We start from the raw sequence: 11,864 nt of genomic DNA on the forward strand, positions 1-11,864 counted from the left end.
CGGGTCGCTATAATGTTACCTATCCACATATTTTGAAGGGCTTAAATTGAAGAAAAATATCCAAGAAATCTTAATCCAAATTCATGGGCTCGTTTAAGCCACAATGGGCACCCAAATTCCATCCTTTATTCCCTTAGTTCCAGGCAACCTGTCAAAATATGACGTGGCACAGTTTAGAGGGTGCGCGGCGCTTCCACATGGGACCCACGTGGGAAAAAGAAAGGGGGAGTTGAATCAGTGGGGTAGGATGGTAATTGAATATCCTATCATATCTTTTATTTTCCAGATGTTAGCACTAATTAACACGGAAGGTATCTAACGTCATCATATGCTGCAGAAGTATCCATCTCCTTCTATTCTACTACACCTAACCACGTTGCTCCCACCTCACCTGCTTGCCTTTGCCGTTCTCTTTGCGCTTCCTAATGTTTTTTTATTTCCAAATATATAAAAAATTAATCATTTTTAACTTGTAATTTTCGTAAATAAAATGAATAACCAATATAAAAAAGCATAATGAAAAACTTAATTTACTTGTGGTATATATTTTTCCTTTACAAGTACGAAAACATACAAGTTTTTTTGTCTAGCAGTTGCCCTGACTGCAAATAAACATGTTATATTCATTTATAACCGTCCTTAGATATAGTAATTGTACAAATTAATAGCAGAAATTGTTAAATCTTGTAAATTCTTAAATATATTTTTTACGCGCATCTTAACTGATCCCACAGGTCCAAAAATTAACGATCATGTAAGTCTCTAATAACTATCATATTAACAACCACAAGGCTCGAATATAAAATCATAAAGAAAATAAACTTTTTAGTTACAAACTCTTACCCCAACTCTTACAAGAAAATATTTTTTTCAGGTCTTTCCTTGTAAATATTTATAATTTTAGTAAAAATTACTGAAATTTTAATTTTTTAAAATTTATTCTCTTTAATTTGTTTTTATTGCTCCCTCTTACTGTAAGGTTCTTTTGCCTTTTTATTTTTATTTTTTTATTTTTTTTAGTTTAACGTGGGTGTCCGGGCCAGCTTGCACGCACCTCGACTAATCCCACGGGCCCTGAAATTAACGACCATGTAAGCCTCCAGTGGCCATCATATGAGCAACCACAGGGCTCGAACTTGAGACCACAAAGGGTGCAAACCTCTTGGTCCCAAGCTCTTACCACTGGGCCACCACCTAAATGGTTTCTTTTGCCTTTTTATTCATCAGGGAAGCGGTGACCCACAACATCTATCCAATGTTCTCATGTAGATGGGCAGTTAATCAATGAAAATATGCCCAAAAAAGGATAGATTGCAATGAAGTGGCAGCATGATATTGGCTGTTCATCTTCTAAAGAAAAGGGAAGCGCAACAGTGGAAAGCACCCAGAAATGATAGTATTAACGACCGCAAAAAAACCGACATGAATGGTAGAAAGTAGAAACGGCAAGGTCTTCGATTAGAGAAGCAAGCCGTCTCTTTCTCTCCCCCATCATCGTGATACACACCCCTTTCCTTATTTTCTCTCTCCCCACTTTCTCTCCCACAAAATAACTTTCCTATTACCTTTCAAGCACTGAGTTGAATACACACACGCACCCATAAACCAAAACACTAACCTCTTATTTATTTACACATACATATATCCATATGAATGAGCATAAGCAACAAGGTCAGGCTTTTCTTGGAGGACTTGTTTCGCATCATCTTAGCTATTTCTACTGTTGTTGTTGGTTTCATGAGCAGCAACAGCAGAGTTTGCAGCGATGAAAGACCGTAGGAAACGAGATGTTGTTTCATGGAACAGGTTCTTTTGGTGCACTCTTTTTCTTGTCTTCTCTTGTGTTCTCTTCTCTGGCTTCACTTTCTCCACTTTTCGCTTCTTCTTCTTCTTTGGAGGTAATAATCTTTTTTCTTTCTTTCTTGAATATTTGAGTTATTACCTTACATATTTAATTATCTTGGGATTAATTATTAAATTTTGATTTCTGGGATTTTTTTTTATTAAGATGTGTGTCGTTAGTTTCCTTCTGGGTCTCCCTTAAACCTTCCTAATTATTATAGCGCATGGCCATCATTCATTTCTCAAAAAAGGATTAAACTTTCCAAATAAAAACTGAACTTGCTAAGTTTAGTATATTACTTAGTAATAATTTGCTAAGTATGTGTTAATTTTGATTAGTTTTTTTATTTATTTTTGAAACAGAAAAGTTTCACCCGGAAATTGTCTCAACATGGCGGACGCCGGCGATGGAGGCACTTTCCGGCGATTCTTCTGCGGTCCCGGCACCATCAATTCGTGAAACAGTTATACTTCCAGACCAGGTTCTAGTTTTCCTAAAATACCCTCCATCGTCTCGGTTATTTACAAAAGAGGACCTCCTATGCGTTTATCTCTCGGCTAATAAATCATCATCCCAGTCGCAGCGCAGGCTGCCCCCAAATCACATAGACGGTAAGGATGTCGATGACCAGATCGTACGGTGTCCACTCATTCCACGTGGCTACACTGTTTCGCTAGCTTTGAAATCTGGCGGCTATATCCATCCGGGACCCACTCACAAGTGGGACTCGCTTGTCTATGAAGCCTTGATAGACCGTGATAATACTACAGTTGTTTTTGTCAAGGGGCTTAATCTACGGCCGGAGAAACTTTCTAACGCTTCAAGGTTTGAGTGTGTGTACGGCTGGGATTTTAGGAGACCCAAGTTTTTGCTACGATCCCAAGTCATATCAATGGCTCAAGAGATCGTACGGTGCAAAACCCCTTTGAGTGTCTTGGGTGCCCCACAAATGGTCAACAGCTCCATCAAGGCATCCATTAGAGTGAAGGGTAGAGGAACATTACACTCCATAGCCCGCCCAGGGCTCCGGTCGAAGCCCCAACCTGGTCCACCGGAACGAAAACCACATGAAATGTGCATATGCACCATGCTACGCAATCAAGCTAGGTTCTTAAGAGAATGGGTCATGTACCATGCCCAAGTTGGAGTACAGAGTTGGTACATTTACGACAACAACAGTGATGATGACATTGAAGATGTTATGGAGTCACTAGTCCAGGCGGGTTTTAACATTTCTAGGCATGTTTGGCCATGGATCAAGACCCAGGAAGCAGGGTTCGCACACTGCGCGCTAAGGGCACGAGAGTCGTGCGAGTGGGTTGGCTTCATAGATGTAGATGAGTTTTTTTACTCTCCTCTGGGGTTAAGTTTGCATGATGTGATTAGCAATCAATCGGGGTCTGGAAATAACGTTGCTGAGATACGTACTTCGTGCTACAGTTTTGGGCCGTCGGGGCTCAAGCATCTTCCGCCACAAGGAGTGATGGTAGGGTATACGTGCCGACTCGGAGCACCGGAGAGACACAAGAGTATAGTGAAACCTGAAGCATTGAATTCCACACTGATCAACGTGGTGCACCATTTTCATTTAAGCGAGGGTTTTAGGTATGTAAATGCTGACAGGGGAGTTTTGGCTATTAACCACTACAAGTATCAAGTGTGGGAGGTGTTCAAGGAGAAGTTCTACAGGAGGGTAGCTACTTATGTGGCTGATTGGCAGAATGAGCAAAATGTTGGGTCCAAGGACCGAGCCCCGGGCTTGGGGACCAGAGCTGTTGAGCCACCAGATTGGTCAAGTAGGTTTTGTGAAGTGACAGACACTGGGCTCAGGAACCTGGTATTGCAGAAGTTTATGGACCCATTAACCAACCATTTGCCATGGGAGGAGCTAGGAAGAGGTTATGGAAATTAATGAATACGGTTTTCGTACAGCAAAACAATACGAGGAGGATGATTATGCCAAAGGGTAAAGGGTCTTCGTGACTTGTAAGAGAAATGGGACTTCTGATGTTAATTATGATGTACAAATACAGGGATGGGTTTGTAGATGGATTCTTTTTGTGCAGATATGCTTAAAACAAAGATAAGATCATCCATGGAGTGGGACTGTGGATCGTATAGAATGTTGATAAATCATTGTTGCAATTATTTCTATTTTCTTTGGAGGTTAGGGGACATAAAAACAATGCGTGCTTGCTATTTTCAAGGCTTCCAAACGGATTCAAATTATTATCGAAAGAAAATTCAATTGCCCAAATCCAATAATTTTGATGTGCTCTAGCACTGCAAATATATTGATTTTGAGTTGAGATTGAGTAAGTGAAATCTAGGTGACATATCTTATTACATCATTATTGTCATTAATCTGAGCGGTTGAATATTGCAATTATGAAATCACAAATTTATTTACAATACACAGCATGCTAAGTTATTTGATCCGAGCACCGTAATGGGTCATAAAGTTTTCTTTAAAAAACCCTTGGTATATAGGCTATTTTTTTTAAAAAAAATTTAAATATAAATCAAGAAGCCCATACAAATATTTAATCAAATAAACCAATAATCATTTATATAAAAAAAAATCGTTAACAATAATTAAAAAGAGAAACTGGAAAAATTATGCGATGGATGTAAGCTAAGATATTTAATATCACAATATAGGTCATTTACCCGGTTGTGTTTAATGAATTTATTTATGAAAATTAATTTGTCACAGAAATCGACACACATAAAATTTATTGAATAAAATAAAAGAAAAATATTGCATGCAAGGTTGCATAAATTAAAAATTTTTCAAGAAAATACATTATAATTCATCCAAAAGTACTTTTAATTATTTAAGAATTCTATAAAAAAATCATAAAAATTAAAAAAAGTCGGAGACCTTGGTTATCATAATTAGAAAAAACAAACGAGTGTCTTTAAAATGCTCATTAATCAACATAGCACATTACAATAATTCAATCACAATACATTACAGTATAATAATATCAAACAAGATCCCAATTGCTATTTTGATTTCTGTTTCTTGAGTTTATTACTATAATTTATTCTTTTCTTTACTAAACTACATATCTTGCTTCTAAATTGATAATTACCTCAATTTTGTGTTATTTCCTTAAACTACATTGGGCATTCTTATATTTGTATGATTATAATACATATAATATAAGGTATATTTTAACATATAAACAAAAACTCATATTTAAAAAAAAAGTATTGCATCATTTTTTCTCTCTCAATCCATAATGGACGGTGAGAGATTGCGGAATACAAAGACTCGTCTTGGACACACACGTGGTAGATTTGCCCCTTCATATATAAACATAAGCCCTTAATTATAGCCGTTGCAAAGGCCTCAATATCAAATGAGTTCAAACAAAATTCGACCGTTAGAAATAAATCACCCCTAAGCCTCCAACAGTCACCCCCTCTCTCTCAAGAAAGGAAAGCGATTTTTCCCATTCTTTTCTCTCGATTCAAATAAAAAAAACCAAGAAAGACTCCAAAATGGTGAGTGAAGAACAAAAGGAGAGTCCTAGAGTCCGGATGCAATCAAACCCAGTTGACAATAGCCAAAATATGGAGAATCTTTTCAGTCCCAGATTCAAATCCGTGGCTGCCATGGCTGGTTGGGACGAAGAATCTATCCTTTTCGCAAGCCTTATTGTTGAAGACACGCCAGAAAGACAGTTCAAACATAAGAAACGCTCCGATTTGCACTTCAAGACTCCACCTTCAACCAATACAAGAAGGTACTATTTCCAACAAGACCCACCAAAAAGAAAGAAATAATTTTCCTAAAGTTGCACCCCCTTTTGTTCCTAAGAAGATTTTGATGAGAAAAATCGAAAGTTGGAAAACCTAGCTTTGATTTCAAATACTTACTCATTTCTCTTATTTCTTTTAAAAAAAAAAATGAAAGGGGAAAAGCTTAATATTTTCTTTGTATGTTAGGAAGCGGAGGGATCAGAAGAAGAGTCCGATTTCAATTCCTGTACCTATTCTAAATCTTGACGAAGAGGAGGAACTTGTAATGAAAGGTACTTTCCCTTTTATCTTCTTGAAATTGGGTTATTTGTGCTACAAGTTTTCAAGGCTAAGAATAGAGAAAGTTGAATTCTTTTGATGTTTTGGGTGAAAAGAAAGTGAGAAAAAGAAGACGGAGCCGAGAATTGCTGTAGATGAAGAAAATAAATTAGGAGGAGACAAATTAGCTAAAGACAACCCTGATGCTTCTTGCTCAAACTCAGCTCTTCCTTGCATGGATAAACTTAGAGAAGAGCTTTCTTGTGCTGTAAGAGTCTATATTTTTCTTGTATTGTTTTCTGTTTTGACTTTAGTCGACTGAAATACACAACTGTGTTTTCTTTCTTCTTTCTTCTTCTTTATTACTTTTTTTTTTCAATTGGGGTTTAATGCTCTTGGTACTTTTGGCAGATTTGTTTGGAGATCTGCTTTGAACCGAGTACCACTTCTTGTGGACACAGGTAAAAGGAAAACACAACTTTGTAGGCTTTCTTTGTAAGAATTGGATCTTCATTTAGCCATTAGATTTTACTCTAAGAGAGCAATTAAAGGGCATATTACTTTATTTGATTCCGATGAGGGCTTAAAATATGGGATTCTATAGTTGTGAGTTAGTTTGAACAGTTAGTTCATGCATATTGTATACTCGTTTCATTCTTATTCATGGAGTGGTTTCTCTTTGTTTGCAGTTTCTGTAAGAAATGTTTGCGATCTGCTGCTGATAAATGTGGGAAGAAATGCCCAAAGTGCAGGCAACTGATAGGGTGAATTCAATTACTATCTTTGAATTTATCAGTATCTAGGTTTAGTTATGGGGGATTTTAAAGTGGTTAGACAATTTTTTGACATTAACCTTGTTGTATTGTGGGAATTGCAGCAATAGCAGATCCTGTACGGTGAATACAGTTCTTTGGAACACAATACAGCTTCTGTTTCCTCAAGAAGTTGAAGCAAAGAAGGCATCGGGCAAGAAAAACCAGAAAGAGCATCAAAGCTCAGAAAGAAAAACCAATAATGATTTAATAAGCCGAAACGTTCGGCCTTCAAGAGTGTCATACAGAGACACAAGCGTTCAGCCTTCTAGGGTGCCAAACAGGGGAGCGATTACCAATAGAGGCATGTTGCGCCAAGATGACCCTTCTACTAGAGTGTCAAACAGAGATGCAAGTACGAGTAGAGATATGTGGAACCAAGACGAGGAGGATACTCCATTGGTGCAAAGATTGCGAAGAAGAGAAGCTCTTGAGCGGCTAATATTAAGCAGAGAAGCAAGTGGGAGGAGAAGAAGAGGAATACCAAGCCAAGATGAGGATACTGCATTAGCTCTAAGGCTGCAGAGAGAAGAGTTTATGGAAGCTTTTGGGGGAACTCAAGAGCAATCAGGAATCTCTCTTTCATCAGCTAGAGCAAACTTGAGAGTCATGGCATCTAGAGCCGCCATTAGCATTCATTCTAGAGGCCGGCCTATATAGTTCTTGAATGTAGTTCCTCGACATTTTGATGTTTGGTTTGTACCACCAAATCCTTGATATTTTGAATGTAGTTCCTTGACATTTTCATGTACTCCGACTCATGGTGGCAATTGTTCCACACCTAACTGCTCTCCTCATCTGTTTGCCATAATAAGCCGCCATTAGCATTCATTCTAGAGGCCGGCCTATATAGTAGAGCCGCCATTAGCATTCATTCTAGAGGCTGGCCTATAGTTCTTGAATGTAGTTCCTTGACATTTTGATGTTTGGTTTGTACCACCAAATCCTTGATATTTTGAATGTAGTTCCTTGACATTTTGATGTACTCCAACTCACTACTGGTGGCAATTGTTCCACACCTAACTGCTCTCCTCATCTGTTTGCCTTGCTGTTACTCTTGCATCTGTGCCTTTTGATGTCCTTTGTGCATGTAAAATAAAGGGGGATGTTGAATCTGCAAGATTCATGGGACTGTGAACTCCCTGTTCCTTTGTTGGTGTCAACACTGTTTTGTTATTCATGATTTTAATGGAACATTTGATAGATATATATCTGTTTTTAAATATCTTATAATTGATAGATATGCACATGATATCTTATTTCAAATATATGTTTGATTTTTACACATTTTCCAATTAGCTTCCTTTCTCTTTTTCTTTGTAAAGCATCAGTATGGGAAACATGCTGACCTTAGAAACCAACTTTCTGGACAAAAGACTAGCTGGACCCAGTTAAATAAGAAAAAAGCTTGGATAACAAATATAACATTGGACAGGAAGTAGCATTCCATATGCTCTTTTAGTGTGCCTATGATAATATGATGGATAATGATTCTGTAAAAAGTATTTTTTTAATTGGGAATATATTAAAATAATTTTTTTTATATTAATATATTAAAATCATTGAAAAACACTTAAGAAAACATTAATTTTAGAAATAAAAAAAAATTGAAAAGCACTTTTAAAAAATGAGTTGAACCGCAAAAACAAAGCATTTTTAATTAAACGGAGTACTTAGATAATTGTTAGAAATTTATTTTCAATGGAAAAAAATTAATAGGTATATTTGAGACTAAATTAAAAATAAGATCCACTCACTTTTAACTCTGAAATTTTGTTGAAAACTATTTTTTAAGAAAAATACTTTAACATGAAACATTAACTTATTTAAAAAAAAATTTAAGGATGAATGAAAAATTGATTTCAAAGAATTCATGGTTGATATTTTTTATAAATCCAAAAATCCTCAATTCCACATTCAAAGCTTATAAGACTCTTTTGTAGCTTATATGATAAGAAGTTGAAGAGTAAAAATTGAGAAAGCACCAAAATAGTTAGAGAAGAGAAACCGTATACTAAATGGGTTTTGGGCTTAAGTCATATGCTCGAGCTCGAGTTTGGATTTGTTGTTAAATAATTTTTTGACTTATAAATTTTTTTTATTGAACTGTAACCTTCTTGAATAAACAATAACATTCCTCTTACTGAATAATTTTATTTTCTAAGTAAAAATATTTGGTTATTAAAAATCAAATTGTCAAGTTTTATCTTTTATGATAGGTAATTAAGGCAAAATAGTGAGAATTAATTCTGATAATTATTAAAATTAATTTTACATCAATTTTGGTTAAAAAATCATAACAATAAAATTAATTTTACATCAATTTTGGTTAAAAAATCATAACAATAAAATTAATTTTGCATCAATTTTGGTTAAAAAATCATAACAAAAAAGGATTAACATAAAACAATAACTCTTCAACCTTCTCTCCTTTGCTTTTCCCAATATTTTTGCTCTGTTTTTCCTTTTGTCATTAGATTCAAGTTTTTTCATAAAAAATATTTTTTATTATGTTTTTCTAGTTTGTCGATCTTGTTTAGTAGTGCAATTAGTCAAGGTGTTACTGTTGGAATCCTATGTGGCTAATTGCAATCAATCTATTTGCACCAAATTATAAATAATAAAAATTTAAGGATAAATGATACATTCCATGATAGTGATGTGATCTACATTTTTTTTTATTCTAAGTGCTTCAATAAGTATACTAACCAATCTTGAAAAATTACTTCGTTAAACAATCATATAACCCAAATCATACATGCAATTATTGTAAAAACATAGGTCATTTGATTTATGCATGTCCTCTTAAGGACAAGAGTTATAATATATTACTTGGGTTCCAAAAGGAACCACCACTAACCATAAAGGACCCAAGAAGGTATGGGTACCAAAAGCTTCAGCTTGATTTTTATGTGTGTAGGAATCAAAAGAATATGGGAAGTGGTTCATGGATAGGAATTGCTCAAGACACATGACCAGAGATGATTCTTTGTTCTCAAGCATTACCAAGATTAACGGTGGAAAAATTATATTTAGAGACAACTCGAAAGAAAAGATTAGTATAGTTTGCAATATTGGAGTTAAATCTTCTCCTTCAATAAAAAAAGGTTTCTCTTGTCAATAGCTTAAAGCATAATTTGCTTAGTATTAATCAATTATATGATAAAGGCTATAATATTGTTTTTTACTATGCATGTTGCTTAATCCTTGAAAATGACAAAGTTATATTGTTGAAAATAAAAAAGGAAATGTTTAGAAGATTAATATTAATGCATGCATGAGGATAGAAAGTTTTCTTGTTGCTAACATATATAATAGTTTTCTTTGGAATAGAAGACTATGTCATATTAGCATGGACATTCTTTCTAAACTACTTAAGAATGAACTAGTTAAAGGTTTTTCTCATATTGCATTCAAGAAGAAAAGGCCATGTGATACTTGTTAAATAGGCAAACAAGTAAAAACTAAATACAACCTTGTTAAGCAAATTCAACATTGCATTAAAATCAAAAAAGATAAGCAAGTCTTGAATGAAATCACCAAAATCATTAGTAGAGAATATTAGAATAGAAGTATAATATGATTTTGGTAGAGCAGATAGATGCAATATATTTAAAGGCTTTAAAATCATACAACAATCTCTTAGACAAGTGGATAAAAAAAAGTATCATTATACCTCTTTCTATTTTGAGTTTCGTTGTATGTTGGTAGTTTAATCATAAGATCAGAGTGGATAACTAGTCTTAGAAGCAAGATTTCTAGCCATTCTTTCTTTTTTTTAGGGGTTAAAAGAAAGCTACAATCTATAATTGATCGAATTTTTGTTCATAGGTTAGTTTCAAATAATTAGAGTAGAATAATAGAGAATCAACTAAAAAAATAAAAGAAATAAAGAAAGAAAAAAGTTGATGGAACTCATCTATCAAAGGAAAAATTAGTAAGCTCTAAGTAATGTGTAATGTATATATGATGATGTCCTAAAATTCAATATGCTCAGGAATGAGGTTATTTGGTGTTTGAATAATGGTTAATCAAATGTTAAAGTCAATATTTCTTTTTTCTTAGTACAAGAAATACATAATCGATGGTAGATGTCCTGATACTTGTAAAATAGTCTCTCTTGGTAGGATTTAGGAACCCTACATTGATAAAGTCAGTAACTTTAAATGAAAATGGTAATAAATGAAAGAAAGAGATTTAAACTCCAAAAACAAGAGTGTTTGTTCTTATTTTTATTTTATGATTAATGCTCTTAAAGGTTAAGATATATGAACTTTGAAAGTAGGAAAAAGTGAGTCTATTACCTAAGTGGTTTCGGGGGGTATTTATACTCCTTGAACCTTGTCATTTTGATAGAATGGATGGACTGGAGAATCATTTTTTCTTGATGACAATAATTAGGGATAAAGATCCCCTACATATAATTAATAAGGGACAAATACTAATTAGAGATAAAGATCTCTTACATATCATTAACGAGGGACATATATTCTTTACATCTCATTAATGAGCATTAATGAGAGGGAAATGTGGTAGGCCCTTTAGGATACCCTTTACACATCTATAGGTGTAGAGAGATGATTATTTCTGACATGAATAGATCATGCCGATAATTTTAAGATAGAACCATATTGTCCTAACATGGATCTGTAAGACCAATTAGGTCTGGTGCGTAGCCAAATCTATGGAAGATGGGTCTGACAACTTGTCAGACTCACGATGCCTTAGGCCCAACTTATGTCTGAACACATATATATTAGGTCTGACAAGTTGTCAAACCTTCAATGCCTTAGGCTCAGCTCATGGTTGAACCCATTTATATTAGGTATGGAAACTTCTTAAACCCACGGTGCCTTAGGCTCACCTCATGGATAAACAAGTATATTGGGTCTAGCACTAGACCTACATTGCCTTGGGCTCAACTCACAACTGATCCCAAGTGTATTAGGTTTGGCACCAGACTCACGGTTCATTGGGCTAAGCTCACGACTGATCCCAAGTATATTGGGTCTGGCAACTTGTCAAACTCATGGTGCCTTGGGCTTAGCTCACAATTAAGTCTAAGTGTACTGGGTTTGATATTTTACCAAACTCACGGTTCCTTTAGCTCAACTCACGGCTGAACTCAAATATATTAGATCTGGTATTTTGTCAAACACACGGTTCTTTGGGATCGGCTC

At 35.0% G+C, this 11,864-nt stretch overlaps 1 protein-coding gene across 1 annotated transcript; it reads left to right on the top strand.

The window, feature by feature from the left end:
- Nucleotides 1-1,424: 1,424 nt before the first annotated feature.
- Nucleotides 1,425-7,891, top strand: LOC7467686 (glycosyltransferase family 92 protein RCOM_0530710). Its single transcript, XM_024587361.2, has 9 exons — nt 1,425-1,898; nt 2,206-3,741; nt 5,106-5,143; nt 5,342-5,598; nt 5,801-5,886; nt 5,989-6,140; nt 6,284-6,333; nt 6,562-6,636; nt 6,750-7,891. Exons 1-9 carry the CDS (start codon nt 1,766-1,768, stop codon nt 7,342-7,344), a joined length of 2,922 nt encoding a protein of 973 aa, XP_024443129.2. The 5' UTR covers nt 1,425-1,765; the 3' UTR covers nt 7,345-7,891.
- Nucleotides 7,892-11,864: the final 3,973 nt, after the last annotated feature.

Source organism: Populus trichocarpa, chromosome 1 (genome assembly GCF_000002775.5).
Source record: "Populus trichocarpa isolate Nisqually-1 chromosome 1, P.trichocarpa_v4.1, whole genome shotgun sequence".
Classification (NCBI taxonomy): Eukaryota; Viridiplantae; Streptophyta; class Magnoliopsida; order Malpighiales; family Salicaceae; genus Populus; species Populus trichocarpa.